A 20317-nucleotide genomic window follows, 5' to 3' on the forward strand; every position below is an offset into this window, starting at 1 on the left:
TTTGGCCACTGCCTTTTTGTTGACCATTTGTCATCAGATTATCTCATGGTAGTCAGGTTTATATAATTTTCATGTTTTCAGTGATTTAAATGAGACAGGTTACCTTTGCTTTGTATTTCATAGTATCAGCAGGCAGCAGCAAAGCCAGTTCCCTTCCAGGAAGCCTGCAGCGTTCACGAAGTGACATTGATGTGAATGCTGCTGCTGGTGCCAAGGCACATCATGCTGCTGGACAGTCTGTGCGAAGTGGGCGCTTAGGTGCAGGTGCCCTGAATCCAGGTTCCTATGCATCACTAGGTAAGAGAACTGATTATGGAAAATTGTACCATGTTCTCTCTCTGATCTCTGTGAAGACAAGTTCATATACCTTAATCATTTCTATTCATTCTTGTTATTTAAGGATAGTCCATATGTTTTAATATAATTCTATATTGGGGACACACTTCTGAGGAATCTGAGCTGCCTTGTTTCTCCTTTTCCCTTGTTCTCATCATCATCATGATCAAAGAAACAATTCTTGAGTCCATGATTGCCTGTAGAATTTTCATAACTGCACTTCTACCACATCTAGCCACTGGTTTCTAAGGGGGTTTGGGAAGGGAATTGGCTTTGTATCTAGCTTTCCTGTCTTCTTTCTCCTACTTCTCTTCTCTTACCAAGAATGTGAAGCCTTTTGGAGATCTGGGAGAACTGCAAAGCTCTACTCTGTCTAACCAAACCCTAAACATATATTCCAAAACTCTGTTCAGTTTGGTTTTTTCATGTTTTTATGTCCATCAAATTAAAAAGTTGAGGTTGATTATCCATATTGCGTATCTATTCTTCATGCTTCCATTTTTTTCTTTTGGGTAGTACTGGTGGAACACAGGCAGATCGCCAGAACACAATACAGGTTAAGCATACCTAATCTAAAAATCTGAAATCTGGGGCCGGGCGCGGTGGCTCACGCTTGTAATCCCAGCACTTTGGGAGGCCGAGGCAGGCGGATCACGAGGTCAGGAGATCGAGACCATGGTGAAACCCCGTCTCTACTAAAAATACAAAAAATTAGCCGGGCGTGGTGGCGGGCGCCTGTAGTCCCAGCTACTCAGAGAGGCTGAGGCAGGAGAATGGCGTGAACCCGGGAGGCGGAGCTTGCAGTGAGCCGAGATCGCGCCACTGCACTCCAGCCTGGGTGACAGAGCGAGACTCCGTCTCAAAAAAAAAAAAAAAAAAAAATCTGAAATCTGAAATGCTCCAAAATCTGAAATTTTTTGAGCACCAACATGACACGCAAAGGTATTTCGGACCGAGGCGGGCAGATCACCTGAGGTCAGGAGTTCGTGAACAGCCTGGCCAATGTGGCAAAACCCTATCTCTACTAAAAATGCAAAACTTAGCTGGGCATGGTGGCTCATGCCTGTAATCCCAGCTACTTGGGAGGCTGAGGCAGGAGAATCACTTGAACCCAGGAGGCAGAGGCTGCAGTGAGCCAAAATCGTGCCATTGCATTCCAGCCTGGGCGACAGAGTGAGACTCCGTCAAAAAAAAAAAAAAAAAGATATTTTGGATTTTGGATTTTGGATTTTTGAATTAGCAATGCCTAGGGATGCTCAGTCATTTAAGTATGAATGCACATATTTCAAAATCTGAAATCTAAAACATTTTTGGCCCCAAACATTTTAAATAAGGAGTACTCAACCTGTTAGAAGTGCAGAGAATTTAGGTATGAGTATAGTACATGATAAAGTTGGCACAGCTGCATTCAGAACCGTGAAGAGGAATAGATTATTCACTAAATTGTGTTTAGACACATGGTTTACAATCTGGTATAAAATTAAGTTAGAACCATGTTACACACCATATAGAAATATATTCCAGATGATAAAAACATAAAGCAACTTGATGAAAACATAATAGGTGAGTATTCATCAAATCTCAGGTTGAGACAGGAATTCCTATACATAAAAGCAAATAAGCCATGAAGGAAAAAAAATCTCTTGAATTTAAATCTAAAGTATGAAAATATGAAATCTTAAGCAAAAACTAAAAGGGAAAAATATCTTGCCACATAGTAGTAAAAAAGTTAAAATGTTGAGAAGTTTTTCAAGTCTGTTAAAAACAGATGAGCTTATTTTTATAGAAAAAATTCTACATGTATCAAGAAAAGCATATATCAAAATTGCCAACAAATACCAGAATAAATGTTGAACCTTAGCTGTAATCAAACAAATACAAATTGATAGACCTATAACTATAACACGAAAATTAAGGGTAGTGCCCACTGTTTTCAAGAATGTGGTAAAAAGGGCCTTTTCAAGCAACACTGATGTGAATTAGTGATGGGACACTTTCTGAGTTCCAATTTAGGAATTCCATGAAGCATTTTTAAATCAGAATGTTTGCCCCAGTAATTCAATGTTTACATAATTATGTTTTTAAAAAGAATATTCGTGTTTGTAATAACATGTTATTAGCATCAACCTTAATGTGTAACAGAGGGGATGGTTGAGTTATATTGTATCCTTATATATGCTCTGCAGCTATTAGCAAGTCATATTTTCAACAAAGGTTGAATTATGCAGACTACCAAATAGTATGTAGTAATTTCATCATTTTGTGTAAAATTATACATAGAAGAAGGACTGGTGTGATATATACAAAGGTGTTAACAGTGGGTTGATTACTGCTTTTAATTTTCAGAAAACTTTTTGTTTCAAAGCATTACATTGCCAAGAATGCAAGGTTATTTCAGTATGTGAAGACCAGTCAACAAATGTACCATATTAATAGAAGAAAGGACAAAAACCACATGATCATCTCAGTAGCTGCAGAAAAAGCATTTGACAAAATTAACACCCTTTCATAATAAACATACTCAACACACTGGGAGCAGAAGTCATCTTTCTCAACCTGATAAAGAGAATCTTTGAAAAATCCACAGCTAACATCCTACCTGATGATTAAAAAACTGTATATTTTTCCCTAAAATCAGTAACAAGATGAGAATGTCCACTCTTGGCCCTATTTAACATTACCTTAGAGTAATGTTAAATAGGAGGTGCTAGCCAGGGCAATTAAGCAAGAAAATAAATAGAAGGTATCCAAATTGGAATAGAAGAACAAACTGTCTCTCTTTGCAGAAAACACAATCTTTTGTTTAGAAAATCCTAAGGAATCCACATGCAAAAAATATATATATGTATATATATATGAGCAAAACACATTACATTGAATATCTGTTATTTTTACCGAAGAAAAATACTGTATTTAAAGTGCTTTAATGTGCACTAGAAAGCCAATTTGGAACAATTTTTTTTTTTGTGAGAACCTATTGTTGTTCTTTAAGGTTTGAATTTCATGTTTCATTGTAAAAAGGAGAGTGCCACTACTTTTTTCTTTTCTTCATCTGACCCAGGTTCCCACTCAGGGACAATCAGCTACCTGCATGTGGCTTTTTCAGGGGTTGGATAAAGGATGTTCTCCTTCTTTGCCTCCTTCCCTTTCTCCCTTCGCCCCACCCTACCCGCTGTGTCTCATGTACCCTTCTTACACACGTAAGACTGATATAACCTCTGTTTTCTTCTACTTTGAGCCTCACTTATGACTATACATACATGAATTAGAGGGAGTGTTCTGTTAGTTTTGAGCACACACTTACTTGAGCACTTAGTGTTTGCTAGGTACCAGGGATCCAGAGGTATATGCTTCTATACTGAATGTCTCAGTCTATTGGTAGGTTGCTGAAGGATGAGCAGCTAAAAGTTTGTTGCGTTTTATGCATTTCGAGTTTGAAGTCCCTGTGAGACTTCAGACTGGAAGTTTTCAGTGGACACTTGGTATATAGTAGTATAGAACTTGGCAGAGAGGCCGGCACAGTGACCCAACACCTGTAAACCCAGCACTTTGGGAGGTCAAGGCGGGTGAATTGCTTGAGCTCAGGAATTTGAGACCAGCCTGGGCAACGTGGCAAAACCAGACCTCTGCCAAAACAAAAATTTAACCAGGTGTGGTAGCACATGCCTGTGGGCCCATCTACTAGGGAGGCTGAGGTGAGAGGATTGCTGGAGCCCAGGAAGTTGAGGCTGCAGTGAGCCATGATCACACCACTGCACCTCAGCCTCGGTGACAGAGCGAGACCTTTCCACATTCTCCAAAATAAATAAATAAATAAATAAGACAATAACAACTACTTAGCAGAGTGCTGATGATTAGATTAGATTTGGAAGTCATTAGATTATTTTACTTACTGTAATCAATATTAAACTCAGAGCATTCCTTCTTAAAGCAGTTGCTACTGGTTTTTGTTATCTCTAAAGTACTGAATTTTTTGGCAGCAGAGATATCGTAAGTGTTTTGAAGTTCACCCTTTAACTTCAGCCTGAAGAGGAAACTTGGTCATAGGAAACAGGAATTTAAGTTAAGGTAACCTTGATGTGTGAGTGCATATTTATGAATATTTATTCTAACAATTGAGTTTATGGAATTGCTTGAGTGGAAAAGAAAATATAGTTTCAATGAGGTCATATGGACAGAAGTCAGATTTTAGTTGGTTGATATAGAAGTTGGAAAGAGAATCTGTGTAAATTATTGTTATGCCTGATGGTCAAGAAAAGGGGTGAAAGAATGGTAGGAATTACCTGTGGTTGAAAGAACTTATCGTCTTATAAGATTGTTGAAGTTAATTATGTTTGTAACCTAAGGTGGCAAGTCAGTAGAGATGGAAAAGTTAGAAGTGTAAGGATGAAAGGAGATAATTAATAGCTAAGTTGCTGTGGAAGGTGTGAGAAATGGGATATGGAGCATAGCCTGGGTGTTAGTCTTGAATGTGTAAGGGTGAGCCATTTCACAGATGTAGAGGGGGAGGAAGTGATGGAAGGGAAGGAAGTGAAAGAGGTAGTAGATATCAGATACGATATTTTGGAAAGTTGGATATTAAGAAGAGCGTGATTGGGGAGGTTGTTGTGACTTTCTGCCTGAAGATTCAGAGTCAGGATCATGTGCTAACAGGTGACTTGAAGTTTAGAATAGCCATTTGGGGAGAGTAGACACAAGAGGTGGGGCACTCATGGCAGACATTTGTTAGAGCAAAAGGATTTATTAGAGCAAAAAAAAAAAAAAAGACCTGTGAGATAGTCTGAAGGAGTCTAGACGCAGGCTTTCAAAGTTTGTCTCCCAGAGCTAGGGTTGAGGGGCTACTCCTTCCTCAAGCAGTGAAATAGAGCAATGCGGGCTGGGCACAGTGGCTCACACGTGTAATCCTAGCACTTTGGGAGGCCTGGGTGGGCAGATCACTTGAAGTCGGGAGTTTGAGATCAGCCTGGCCAACATGGTGAAACCTCGTCTCTACTAAAAATACAAAAATTAGCTAGGCGTGGTGGCACATGCCTCTAGTCTCAGCTACTCGGGAGGCTGAGGCACAAGAATCGCTTGAACCTGGGAGGTGGAGGCTGCAGTGAGTCGAGATTGCGCCATTGCACTCCAGCCTGTTAAAAAAAAAAAAGAAAAAAAAGAAAAGAAATACAGTAATGCAACATGTTCACAGTGTTTCTGCCCAAGGAAGCTCACTTAAGACTCACGCTGGGGGGCCAGTAGGGGATTGGCACTCTGCTTACACAACCAGCCACAATTAGGCACATAGGGCACTCTGCTTGCACAACCAGCCACAATTACCAGAATCCCAGACTCGCAAAAAGAAAGGAGGTGTTCACCATAAACCACATTGTTTGCGAAAAGAGTTTAGGCAAACTGTAGCAGAGTTGAGTATCCCCACAACTCCCGCACACACACTTAAAATAACCTTATCATTAATATAGGGAGGATCCAAAACGATTACCAGAGGCCAGCCCCACAAGCATACACTTCTTAAGAGCAATATCAGTCCTGCTATGTTAAATCCTTTTAGCACAGGCACTAAACACCAAGTCAGATATTTATTCCAGTTTCTAGTAATGCCAGTATGCATGACTTCATGGTTGTATAATTTTCTCTGTGGGGCATCTCGAGTAATAGAATAGAGAAAGTGAGTTAGATTCATCCAGATGTGAAATTTTAAAGGGGCTGGAAGTTCTAAGAAAGGATGTGGGTGGGGAAGCAACGGGGTGGTAAACAGAGGCTAATGATGAGAGGTCCTAAGTGTGGAATTTGGGGGTATATTATAGGCAAGAGAGAAAAGAAACAAAGCAATGTGACTGTCTGGGAAAAACTCACATACTAGAGCAGGGGATTGGCATGATGGCAAAGTCCAAAGCTGGGAATGGGCCTCAATGACTTTTCTCTTTTTAGGCTCGTGAAAATAAGACTCATTATCAACTTTTTAAAAATTCTCTACTTAGTACATTAGGTGAAGTCTTTATCTCACATCTTGTTTAGTTTCCTAGTCTGTTTTAGTTGAAAACAAGCTTGATATATATGTCTGCACTATGAATTCTGTCTTCTTAAGAAAATGTTTTCTAGGAATTATAAAAATCATTTCTTCTCATATACTAAGTTTTCCTCTGTTCTTTGCTTGCGCTTTCATCAAAGAGGATACTTCTGACAAGCTGGATGGTAAGAACTTCCTTTCCTAATTCTACTAAAGATTTTTATGGAACCTGGATTCTACATAATATCCTTGTTCATTCTTCTCTTAATTTCTGAAAATATATTATTAATACTTATTTAGTGATAACGTTAATGTGAAAATGGCTACATAATTCTCTGAATGAATTTGGGGTTAGGGATATCTATTGGGCATACTATATCCCAGTCTGCTCAAATACTAGGTAACTATTTTGTTTTAACTTAATTACCTTAAAATGTTTGCCTAAGCTCTTAGAAGTATGCTTCTGAATATTCTCGAGTTGTTAAGTCTTCATAAAAAATATTGGATTCAGAAGAATGGAAAGAAATCTCCTAAGTCATTTCATTCACCACTTTAGTCTATTAAGTGATATGACAAATGACATATTTCGTAAGTTCATATGATTGTTTTTGAAAATGAAATGCAAGTTACAGAGGCAGACTTTTTAAGAGTGCGTTGTAAACTAACATTTAGTCAAAATTGAACTTTAAACTTTGCCCTTTTAATTTCAATATTCAATTGATTACAGTTTATCTGTAGTGGCTTGGTTCAGTAACAACCCTTTATGATATTTTTTGTCTGATACTTGATAGTATATTATCCACACTTTCCCTTCACTTCAGCAGATACCATAATGTTACCTATGAGCTTGACCTTTTTTAAATAACTTAAGATACTAAATCTGTGTGTTACATTATGAGATCTAGGAAAAACAGAGACACTATGTATTTTTCTGTAAATTATTATGTAAATGGAAAATTGATCTAATATATCTTCTGTTTTAATGAGATAGAACATTTATTAAACCTTGGGTTAGGTACATGACTGCTAGTTATATTAGTCTCTGCTTTTCTATATGCTTATAATAAAATATTGAATGAAATGATAGCCCATCAAGAGATGGTTTCTATGTATCAAACCCCTTAGACATCCTAATATTGATATTCTGGATCCTTTAAAAACAAACTTTTATCACTTTCCAGTTCAAAGTATTTTCCTGTTTGGGTAGGAAATATCAATCTATTTGAGGAGTCACTTCTGTTATATGATGTGTTACTCTTACTGATGTTCAATACTATGTTTAAAAAAAATACACAGACGTATATTATTGCCCTTTACTAGTAGTGAGTTATGATGTTTGTACTTAGTCATTTTTTATAGATTTCATCGACATCTTAAGGAGTGCACATAAATGTTGAATAAATGGCTAATGAATTGGATTGATAGGTTTTTGCTTTGTAGATGCTTTGATGAAAATGGGCAAATGAGGCCTAGGTCATAGATTTTATTCCTATGTTTGTCAGTTAGCTTTTTCTGATTCCTTTGTGGGCTACCTTTTGAAAATGCAGAGAAAACATTTCTACTCTGGAAAGGTCTATAAAATTTCATTTTCAAAGAGTAATTACAGAGTTACATTTTTTTGAGTGATGAGTTTCTCTACTTTTTTATACCATTTCAAATTTTAAGAATGAAATATAGCAGACAAAAAGTGTTTCCTATAGAATTTTGTTATTTTTATTTGTCTAGTTTCAACCTTTTTCTGTGTACTGTGAATCATTGGATTACCTCAAATTTTGTTTTTCTCAAAATGAACCTTCCCACATTTAATTTAAGGCTATCAGACTAAAAGTTACTTTTTGTTTTCACCCTTTCATTATAGTGTTGGGTGGGGATTGTGAGGTAGGTCTTAATATCAACATTGGCAGAATTTGTTGAAATATTGTTTTATTTTTCTTATTTAGGAACAGCATCTGAAGATGGTAAGAATTATACATTTTGTTAGTAACACAAATACGTCTACATTACTATTTTCATTGGTAGGAATTAAATATTAAAACTAAAATAGGCTAATTTCTTTGCAACTCTTTATAATTTGCCAGTTGCAGTAAGTTCTACATTTCATATTTGGTTGTCTTAGTAATGTGTGGATTTTTTTTTTTTAATTCTTCATCCTGCTGGTTTGCTTTGTACTTTGGATCATCTCATGCTGGAAAAACATAATTGCTTAACATGTTTAATAATATCTAGTATAAAGTAAGCATATAATTCATTTTTTATAGTAGTGACATTAATGCTTTTCTTACATGTTTGTGTTTTTGTTTTTTTGTTTATGCCAATTCATTTATACTTTGAGAGATCATGCACCATTGCTTTATCATTGAAGTTTTAAATGCATTTACTTAGTCTGCTTTTAAATATGTCTTCTACTTTTGAATCAGTAACTGGGGAGTTGGTCACAGATTGAAACTGAATTTGAGATTACACCAGAATTGCTATACATATCTTACTGAGCCAGTTCACCTTAAAAATAATTTTTATAGTTTTGAATTTGTAGAAAGTAATTCAATGTTTATATTCACTCTACTTGAAGACTGTCTTTTTAAAACCTCTGATTCAAAATATATATTTTTTTCCTCTAAGTTTTATGTGGATGACTGTTTTTTGTGATACAAAACCAAATAGATTAACTTTTTTATTTGGTCTCATATTTACTCTGATATATTTAAAATAATTTTGTATTTTAAGTTTTAAATTGGAATACTCTATAAAAACATGATTTCTGGCCAGGCGTAGCAGTTCACACCTGAAATCCCAGCACTTTGGGAGGCTGAGGTAGGAGGATTGCTTGAGTCCAGGAGTTTGAGACCAGCTTGGGTGACATAGTGAGAACCCATCTCTACAAAAAATTTTAAATTTAGCTGGGTGTGGTGGCATCCTCCTATAGTCCCAGCTATTCTGGAGGCTGAGGTGGGAGGACCACTTGAGCCTGGGAGATCGAGGCTGCAGTGAGCCATGATCATGCCACCGCACTCCAGCCTGGGCAACAGAACAAGACTGTGTATCAAGAAATAAATAAAAATAAAAACATGATTTCTCACACTGTGGAATTGTAATTTCAAATGTTAATATCAAAATACTTAACATACTCTCATTTCTTTGTTATATACAATGTAGATAAATTCTCCATTTCAAAAATAATAATTTGGTCATTTTGTTTTACTTTTTAGTCAAGAGAACTTTGTGTCCTGCTCAAAATAGACTGTAAAAAGGGTGAGAGGCCTGAACCATGGGCTCATTAGGGGCCTTGAAGTTGATAGTATGCTGGTATTCTACCAATTAAACTTCTGGTTTTGGTTCTGTTTTATTCCTAGTTCTTATTACTCTCTTATCTTTTCTCACTCATTTCTTAATTTTGTAATGTCTCCTTATTCTTTGAGTTTTTATTCTTATTATTTAGTATGTTTTTCCTAATTAATATGGTCATAGTGGGCTAGCCAGTATTTCATGTATACCCTACAAATTGTATCTTTTAACTAAAAATAATTCTCAGCCCTTCTTTTTGAATGACAAACCTTATTGATTCTGATTTGATAGTAGTTGAGACTATTGCTTAAGAACACCAAATACCCGCCAATAATATATTCTGTCCTCACTTATTAACTGCAGCTAACTTAAGCACTTGACAGACATGTTTCTTGTAGTTCAAGAGCCCTAGAAATAGGGTGAGGATGTTTGTGGCCTAGTTTTGTGGATGGGAATGAGGCAGTGGTAGAGTAGAAAGGAGTGCAGTTTGGGAGGTATGAAAAGAAATATATTGAGAAAAATGCTAACTCTTATGTGATATGTATTTCCTCAAATCACTTTCTAAATGAAATAGTTGATTGGAGGAAGAGAGCAGTAAACATCTCCATATACATATGTAGTAATCTGATATAAAGAGATTAAATCTTTTGCCTAATTATATTTCTTCCTTTAGATCCCATTAGAAATACATTTTCAGTCAAAAGGATGGTTTGAATTGTTTCCAAGCTTAGGCTTATATTTAAAACTGTAGGGTTGACTTGAGAATAATCTAAACTTCATGGAAACTGAAATTTCAGAATTGCAACTACCAATTGAGAAACAAGTGACATGCTTATGGTAATTATCTTAATTGTAACTGCTGGATTAATATATAAACTAAGAATGTAAATCTTTTAGTCTGATTCTTATCCTTGAAAGAAAGTTAGCTTATGGTATAACACGTAAAAAAAAATACTGTTTATAAAATTTTTAAGAGAAATAGAACCCGTAATTGATGATTACATTATTACAGAATTTGGCAGTACCTAAAAATAGTGAGATTTTCTCCTCTCATTATTAAACATTATTATAGAAAAATGTTTTTAATTATGTAAATATTTTATTTCTCAGGCCGCGTGAGAGCAAAACTTTCAGCACCACTTGCTGGCATGGGAAATGCCAAGACAGATTCTAGAGGAAGAAGTCGAACAAAAATGGTGTCTCAATCACAGCGTATGTATTGCTTATCAGCCCTCCTATATTTGTCACTATGTTAGGATAAGTGTGTTGCTTGTATATTACTGTATTAGACGATTGACCAGTGGATAAAGACAAAGCTAATTTAAAAAAAGACAAGCCACATACTGAGTTCTTGTTCTGTACTTTAGGTTCATCATCACCTGACAAAAATGAAGGTATTTTTTTCACTGTTTTGGATCAGTTGTTGTGCATGTTTTGGAATTTTTTGAGTGGGTGTTGTCTTGTCTTTGGTGTGTTATTAGGGCTGCATCATTGATATCTGCCACTTAGAAAGAAAAACTTCATTTGCCTTACAAACTTTTGCATGGAGATATTTTAAATAGCACAAATCCTTAGCATTAAGGTGTTCACATTCTACTCAGAAACTTGCTAATGTAGAAAATTGTGCTTTTTAGAGACGAAATAATTGCCATATATTTGCATCAAAATCTGGTTATATCTTAGGTAACATTATTCAAGGACAGATACATGGTATCTTATTTTCCCAAAAATCTGTTAGATTATCTATTTTTGGTTAGCATTTTTGGCAGGTATATACTAATTTATAGTGAGGAAACATAATTTGAAATGACCAATTCTGTTTCATTCATGTTAAATTTAAGATTTACATTTTTGTTCTTTCACTGGAAGCTGAGTTTGTCATAAGCACGATTATTAAAAAGTACAATTTTGAGGTCTAGCTAAAATTAATCATTTATTTCTATGTTTCAGAATAGTAAATATATTTATGGCATTTTTAAAAAGTATTTATTTATTTATTTATGAATGAGAGATGGGGTCTTACTCTGTTGCCTAGGCTGGAATAGAGCAGTGTGATAATAGCTCATTGCAGCTTCCAACTCCTGGGCTCAAGCAATCCTCCCACCTCAGCCTCTTGAGTGGCTGGTGCCACAGGCTTGCGCCACCATGCCTGGCTAATTTTTTGTTTGTTTTAAGAGGTGGGGTCTCGCTGTGTTGCCCAAACTGATTTTGTTCTTCTGGCCTCAAGCGATCCTCCCACCTTGGCCTCCCAGAGTGCTGGAATTACAGGTGTGAGCCACCATGCCTGGCCTCATTTATGGCATTATTAATTTAAAATCATTTGTTCCTCTTCCTTCTTTACCAAGAGATTTTCATTAGTGCTTACCTCTGAAAATAGGACAGTTTGCTAGGGAAGTAATTGTAGGAGGTACTCATGTGTTTCACTATTTGTTTTTCTTTTTTTGATTTAGGATCTCACTCTTGTCACCCAGGCTATAGTGCAGTGGCACAATCACTGCCCACTGCAAGCCAGGAACTCCTGGGCTCAAGGGATCCTCCTACCTCAGCCTCTCAAGCAGCTGGGACTACAGGTGCATGCCACCACTCCTGGCTAATTTTTTTTTTTATAGAGGTGGGTTCCCACTGTGTTGCCCAGGCTGGTCTTGAACTCCTGGGCTCAAGCCATACTCCTGCCTCTGCCTGCCCAAATGCTGGGATTATAGGTATGAGCCACTGCACCCAGCCTACTTGGCTATTTTTTGAAAGAAATAAATTTAACTCTCTTCTACCATTGTTTAGGTGATTTATTAGGATATGGATGTCCTATTTGTTTGTTTTTAACCTGATTCCTGAATTTTGAAATCAGGAAAGAGAATGGGGTATTGAGGGGCAGGATAGTGATTACGCAAGTCTTACCAACCAGATCCTTCTCTTTTTCCAAAGTCAGAAAATCCAGGCAGATTAATGATTGGAGCACTCAAGAAGAGTACTAAAAATAAGCGGAAGTAAATTGGTTTGCTACTTGAGGGTTATTTATGAATAGGAAAATTTTTATCTCAACTAAGTCAGTAGATCATATCATATTCTTCCCTGATCTTGTATATTTTTAGAGTAACTTAATCTTTAGCAGTATAGCATAGTAGTTAGAAGACGTGTTCTTCCATATATGCTGCCCAGACCAGTGTTAGCATCATCTGGGAGCTAGTTAGAAATATACAATCTCATATGCCATTACAGATCTACTGAATCCAATCTTTAACAAGATCATCAAGTGATTTATATCACAAGTAAGTCTGAGAAGTACATACTGGTTTAGATCGTAGACACTGGAGTCTGCCCGGGTTTGAATACTGGCTCTTTGAAGTTATTTGAAGTTACTGCACTTCTATAATTTCATCTGTAAAGTGAAGAGGAGAATAGCATCTACATAGAATTGTTGTGAGGATTAAATGATGTAGCATATTTAATAGACATAAAATATTGCTTAGCCCTGAATAAGCACTATATATGTTGGCTAATAAAATTGTCATTATTTTTTAATTTTTTTAAATGTAAAAAAAATTTTAAATACTACAGATGATCCTTATTATTTTTAATCATGTCAACTGAATTTTAGACTGCTTTTGTGTACCTCTGTACCTTGTTGTTCTTACTGCCTTCAGTAAACAGAGAAATAAATAATAAAGTTAGGAAAATTAAAGCATAAAGATAACCAACCAGGAATTTCCGTGTCCATTGTCTAAGGATAAAAATTAATTGTGAGATATTAGTTCTTTTCTGAAACAATGCTGAGGCTGATCTCAGGGCAAAGACTCAAAGGGCTTTTTTTTTTTTTTTTTTTTTTTAAATACTTAAGAGACCTCCTTTTCAGGTACATTGTAAGTAAAGATCACTTCACTAGAAAATAGAGTAATTTGTTGCATTTGGCTTTTCACTTTGAAACCCATTTCATAATCCTCCACATCTTCTCCTAAATTGTGAAAACACAATAATTGACTTTCTTAGACCAAATAGGACTTTAAGATTAGAAGACTCCCTCTGTAAAATCATTTGGGTTTTATATTGGAGGGACTTTTGTTTGTTTGCTTGCTTATTTATTTGAATGACTATATGTTCCTTTCCGAATTCTTTTGTAAAAAAGGTATTATGTAATTTGTATGCAAGTTTCTTTACAATATATTTGCACAGAAATATTACTGTGATCATCATCCTTACTTTGTCATAAAGTAATTCATTAGGGCTTGCATGGTCTTACCGTATCTTTGTATCACTACTTAGAAAAAAAAAGTCTCTCAGATCAAAGCAGGTGTGTTCTGATGGCTAACCAAAATAAATAAATAAATGGAGACTCAATGGAGAGATCACTGGATCTATACTTATGACAAAATTGTGTCTCTTTTTCTGTTGGTAGTGGCTGGTTGTATACAAATGATTGTACAGCCCATCAGAAACTTTGTCTCCTCTCCTCCCATCTTTTGTTTTTTTTGGTGCATCTTAAGAAAGATGACATTTGTAGCTTTTTCATGTAATTTTTCTTCAGCTGTACAATATTGTAGTTGTTCCTTATGAGTAGTTTTAAATTAAATGTTTAATGAAAACAAACATTTAATGATTTTGATTTTCGACTGTCAGTAGTAGAAAAGCTGAAGAATTTACGTTTACTGTTGCAATCTCATTTCATCTGCTTTGTACATGAGTGTCTGATTTCGGTTGATTAGCTTTAAAAACTACTAAATGTACTGTTTTTGTTAAAGACATCTGTGCTTTTGGGATTTTTTAAAGTTTGCTTTTTTTGCCTTAGGATTTTTTAATTTTCTGAGAACTGACTAAAGCTTTCTTATTTCCATCTGCCATCCATTTAAAAACTGCTCCTTCCCTCTTCATGGATTATAATCCTTACCCTAATTCTGCCTTTACACTTGTTCAGGATCACAATCTGCTAATACCATTGGTGGTAAGAATCTATAGACTTTATGTGTGCATCTATTGTTTGATCACCTATTTTCATTATGAAGAATGGGTTCTATTCAGCAGAAATTCTTAACATCATAATTTATCATTTGTAGTCATACTGGGGCAGAAATTGCCAATTGTGATTTTTCTTTGGCCTTTGTCTTATTACCAAAATTTTGATTTTTTTTTTAAATGACACAAGTTAATACTGTGGATATAAACATTCAAAAGAAACAGGTGCTTTTGTCATGCTTTGAAATGCCATAAAAACTATAAAATGGTAGTTTGAAAACTTTAGGTAGCACAAGAGAAAACAGTTGTTCGATATCAAGTTTTGCAAATATGGGTATTTTCTGATAGCATGCTATTCCTTGGATACATCATGACACTTTTCATCAACTCTGGTTTTCCTAAAAGAAATAATTAGCGTTGGTGGCTCTTTACTGGGGAAGGAGCCTTGGTATTTTTTTCTAAGTATGAATAATTCCAAAGTGGGTCATAGGTACTAGAATTATCACACTCTTGGTGGGAATCAGGAGTATTGCAGAGGAGAGGGTAATGATTAAAGCAAAATGAACACTGACAATTTTATTTCCTAGGATAGGGCAGGAATGAATTTAAATTTGTAGAGTGCACTTGCATAATTTTAATAAATTCAGTAAATCTAGAGTAGAAAGAGAAGTTACTCTGTTTCTGAACTGCAAGTTTCCTATCTGCTGAATAGACCCACATTTCAAGAAATTCTACAGTCTCTCCTACCAACACTTCCACCCCCCAAATTTATATTGGTTTTAATAGAATACCATATTGTATGTGCTCAGTTCATTATTTATACTTTTTATATTGTTGCGAGTTTAACCATAAAATATTCCATTGGCCTATCGTGCATTGTGAGTTGTGGCATGTTGGGTGTTTGGATGTTTTTGGTGTGTATGTTTAGTTTAGACACTGCATGGAGAAAACAGGTTCCTTATATGAGTATCGCTTAAGGTTATAACTGAAAGAAACTGGATTTAAAGATTCTTTGCTTGAAACATCATGAAACATTCCAAGGAGCTATTTTAAAGTACACTTGAATAATTTCCTTACAATAATTTAGAATTCCTTCTATACAGATAGTAAATTGTTAATTTCATTGGAAACACTGCTTTGTTTTACAATATTGTTATCACTAATAGGAAATAAGTTTCATTTTGTGTGCTGGTAAAGTTTAAGAATTAAGCAGGAATATAAATTGTATTCAGCAAGACCATTCCAAGAAAACTATAGTAAGAATCACAGATTCGCCGGGTGCGGTGGCTCACGCCTGTAATGCCAGCACTTTGGGAGGCCGAGGCAGGCGGATCATGAGGTCAGGAGATCGAGACCATCTGGCTGACATGATGAAACCCTGTCTCTACCAAAAATACAAAAAATTAGCCGGGTGTGGTGGCAGGTGCCTGTAGTCCCAGCTACACAGGAGGCTGAGGCAGGAGAATGGCATGAACCCGGGAGGCAGAGCATGTAGTGAGCCAAGATCACGCCACTGCACTCCAGCCTGGGCAACAGAGCGAGACTCCGACTCAAAAAAAAAAAAACAGAAAGAAAAGAAGAAAAGGAATCACAGATCACCAGCCCGTGGACCATGTCTAGTCTGTCTCCATTTATGTATTATTTGGCCTATAGAACATAATAAAAATCTGGAAATATCAAAGCTTTCATTTTTGAAAACTCCCAAGACCTATCCACTATTACCTCAAGACAAAGGAAGCTAGAACTAAACAGTCACCTCTCACTTTAGGAAAGGGCGGGCACTCCCCCTCTTGATCAGTCATCTTGCTACTCCCTGCTTTACACAGTGCCCGTCTCTTTTTTGACATCCTGTGCTTGTCCCCATTGGCATTTGAGTCTCTGTGGAAATGAAGCCTGATTGGGTAAGACTGTATAACGTATAATCATACAGCCCTCTTACTGGGTAGAAGTAGTACCCACAAAGGGAAAAGGGTGCTTTCATGAAGATTTATTTAATTGCAACTTTAATTTTTCTGTTACTTTTCTGAATCTACATTTAGATTATATCTTGGAGTCCTTATCTAGTACATTTTTCTATTCAGCGTAGACATGAAGTGCTTTGATTGACAGGGAGCTTATCTCCTTAAAATTTAACCCTTGCATTTCTAGTTTAAAAACATGTTTTTAAAACTTTTTTTAAACCCATGCACAGTCTCTGAAAAGATTTTACCAACTCTACCTGTGTTCCTGACCACATGTCCACCTCCCAAAACTGAAAATTACTCATTTGAAAAAAGGCCGGGCGTGGTGGCTCAGGCCCGTAATCCCAGCACTTTGGTAGGCCGAGGTGGGCAGATCACGTGGTCAGGAGTTCGAGACCAGCCTACCCAACATGGTGAAATCTTGTCTCTACTTAACCTGGCGCCGTGGCAGGCGCCTATAATCCCACCTACTCAGGAGTCTGAGGCAAGAGAATCACTTGAACCCGGGAGGCGGAAGTTGCAGTGAGTCGAGATCGCGCCACTGCACTCCAGCCTGGGTGACAGAGCAAGACTCCGTCTCGGCAGGGGAAAGAAAGAAAAGGATCTGACTCATTTGATGTTTTCCCCTTACTTCCCTTCTACCCTTAGGACCTCTATAACCCAAAATGTCACTACCCAAGTGCGCTTTGCTATTTGAAGACAAATAGTAAAAAGCAAGTTTCTTTTTCAACTGGCCCAATTTTGTCAGCATTTAAAATTTAATTTTGTTAAGTTTAAAAATATGTCTAATAGTAAGACAGATAGCTTTGCTGTACCATTCAGAGAAATCTCAGCAGGCAAACTATTTTAAAATGAAACAGATTATCATTATTATATACTTAACAAAAAATAGTGATAGAATTACTGGGGTTTTTTTTTTAATACAGTCATGCTCTGCATAACCACATTTAATCAATGACCACATATGTGACAGTGGTCCCATAAAATTATAATACTGGGAAGGAGATGAGGAACAAAAGACTACGTGTTGGGTACAGCGTACATTGTTCGGGTGACAGGTGCACCAGAAGCTCAGAAATCACCACTAGAGAAGTTATTCATGTAACCAAACACCACCTCTACCCCAAAAACCATTGGCAATAAAGCTTTAAAAAATTATAATACTATATTTTTACTGTACCTTTTCTATGTTTAGATATTTTTAGATACACAAATATTTACCATTGTGTTACAGTTGCCTATAGTATTGTTAATGGCATACTGTATAGGATTTGTAGCCTAGGAGCAATAAGCTATATACCATATAGATCTGTAGCAGGCTATACCATCTAGGTTTGTGTAAGTACACTCTATGATGTTCACACAATGATAAAATCACCCAGCAACACGTTTCTCAGAATGTATCCCATTGTTAAGTGACATATGACTGTATATAGCTTATTCACACAGAACATGATAGCCATATGAAATGGATTGTCAGATAAGTGATTTCTTTGGAAATCATGTATACCATTTGTGTTCTAAAAATTACAATAATGTTGTCCTTATTAAACATAGTGTCTTATACCTCCAAAACTGAAAGTATATTTTAGGTGATTTACCATTCAGTGCTCATATATGTAGTATACCTTTTTTTTCCAGGTTATAATTGTATTTAAATCTTTCTCAGTCTATTTCCTTTGAGCGTAGAACCTGCCATACTATCACAGTTTTCTCTGTATTATCAATATTTCTTGAATTTTTATCCTTTCAGCAAATTCTCTTGGCATTTACATGTTAACATTTGTATATGTGTTTGGTGTTCAGCTGGTAGCCGGTCTGGGTCTCCAGGAAGAGTTCTGACCACAACAGCCCTGTCCACTGTGAGCTCTGGTGTTCAAAGAGTCCTGGTCAATTCAGCCTCATCACAAAAAAGAAGCAAGATACCACGGAGCCAGGGCTGTAGCAGAGAGGCTAGTCCATCTAGGCTTTCAGTGGGTAAGATTTTTTTTTTATGTGAGACATGTGACCTTTTTTTTTTTTTTTTTCAGGCTTTGGCAGCATTGAAGACTTTGGAATACAATTAGGACTTATAAATTAGAAGAAAATAACTTAAAATTTCAACAATTGAAGAATAGGTTATAAGTTGAATTAGGTATCTTAAACGTGTAATTCAGGGCCTGGCACAGTGGCTCATGCCTGTAATCCCAGCACTTTGGGAGGCCGAGGGGGGTGGATCACTTGAGGTCAGGAGTTTGAGACCAGCCTGGCCAACACCCCCATCTCTACGAAAAATACAAAAATTAGCCAGGCATGGTGGTGCATGCCTGTAATCCCAGCTACTCGGGTGGCTGAGGCAGGAGAATCTTTTGAACCTGGGGTGGAGGCTGCAGTGAGCCAGGATCACACCACTACTCTCCAGCCTGGGCAACAGAGACTCTGTCTCAAAAAAAAAAAAAAAAACCCAAAATAAAACAAACAAACCCTATAATTCATAGGAGCTTTGAAAAATATAGCTAGTACTTTATTTTATTTTTTTTTTTTGGAGACAGAGTCTTGCCCTGTCGCCCAGGCTGGAGTGCAGTGGCGCAATCTCGGCTCACTGCAAGCTCTGCCTCCCGGGTTCACGCCATTCTCCTGCCTCAGCCTCTCCCAGTAGCTGGGACTACAGGCGCCCGCCACCACGCCTGGCTAATTTTTTTGTATTTTTAGTAGAGACAGGGTTTCACCGTGGTCTCAATCTCCTGATCTCGTGATCCACCTGCCTCGGCCTCCCAAAGTGCTGGGATTACAAGCGTGAGCCACCGCGCCCGGCCTAGCTAGTACTTTAGAGGAAAAGGTTATTGTGGAATTTTATAACATTTATCACATATACACATATATACATAGTTTCTTGTGTATTTGACATTTGTGTTATAGTTCAGCCCTATTCAAATACTAGTAAACTTTAATATTTTCTCTGTGTATTGATTAGGATACTTTGAATTTCAGATAATAGAAATGATAGATGAAGCCAGCTTAAGCAATAAAAATGGATTTATTGGTTAAGTTTGAAGATTGTACGGCCTTCAGGATTGACTAATTAACATTGCTATGATGAACCCAAAATCTGTCTATTTTCCCTTTCTCTCACTCTCTCTTCCTTCTCTTCTGCTTTATCAACCATGTTGCTGACTTTGTCCTTAGGATAGCTGCTACTTGATCCATCATTTCCAGAGCAGAAAGCCCCTAATTATTCCAGTTTATTTTTAATAATTTTTTATTGTTTTAAGTCTTTTGCAGATTACCTGTGTAACTTTAAAAAATATTCTCATATTTAAAGAAAATACTCATATTTCTATTTCTTGTTTCGTCAACCTCAATCAGTATCTCAACTTCCATACTTTTCCCTTCACCTTCCACTCTTAGTTATCAATTTTTACATAATTAAAGTTTACACATACATTTTCTTCTGTATCCACAAGCAAGTCTTATGTACTTATTCCATAAGTTGGCTTTAAAAGATGAAAAGCTGTAAATAACATATACTGTGTTATGAGTAAATGAATGTTTGCAGCCAAGACACATAGTGTACTGTGAACCCATTTCTTCCCAAAGGTATGGTGAGTGTTAGGGACCACTTGAAGGAGAATGTTCCTGTTATAAGGAGATGAATTCTCTTTTCTTACATTCCTACCAGTTATTTACTTACGCCATTATAACTTATACCAGTTATTTACTTATTAATTATGCCACGTTTTCATTTGCTGTGTATATAGAAAGTGACTAAGAATAGTGTGCACTTCTCGTATCCCTTCAGTATTGCTGA

The 20317-nt window shown here is 36.5% G+C and overlaps 1 protein-coding gene across 50 annotated transcripts in view; it reads left to right on the forward strand.

Annotated features, from left to right (window-relative positions):
- Positions 1-20317, forward strand: part of CLASP2 (cytoplasmic linker associated protein 2) — a 223721-nt gene that overhangs the window by 112281 nt on the left and 91123 nt on the right. For 24 of the 50 annotated variants that reach the window (XM_063612518.1, XM_055284210.2, XM_055284267.2 and 21 more), the window contains 5 exons: positions 124-297; positions 6505-6528; positions 8284-8301; positions 10736-10837; positions 18337-18507. In XM_063612518.1, coding sequence (XP_063468588.1) covers positions 124-297; positions 6505-6528; positions 8284-8301; positions 10736-10837; positions 18337-18507 — 489 coding nt within the window. Of the gene's footprint in view, positions 1-123; positions 298-6504; positions 6529-8283; positions 8302-10735; positions 10838-10992; positions 11020-14531; positions 14559-18336; positions 18508-20317 lie in introns of all 50 variants that reach the window. The other 26 variants (XM_055284138.2, XM_055284144.2, XM_055284169.2 and 23 more) reach the window with 3 other exon arrangements.

The sequence above is a fragment of the Symphalangus syndactylus genome, chromosome 1 (genome assembly GCF_028878055.3).
Source record: "Symphalangus syndactylus isolate Jambi chromosome 1, NHGRI_mSymSyn1-v2.1_pri, whole genome shotgun sequence".
Taxonomy (NCBI): domain Eukaryota; kingdom Metazoa; phylum Chordata; class Mammalia; order Primates; family Hylobatidae; genus Symphalangus; species Symphalangus syndactylus.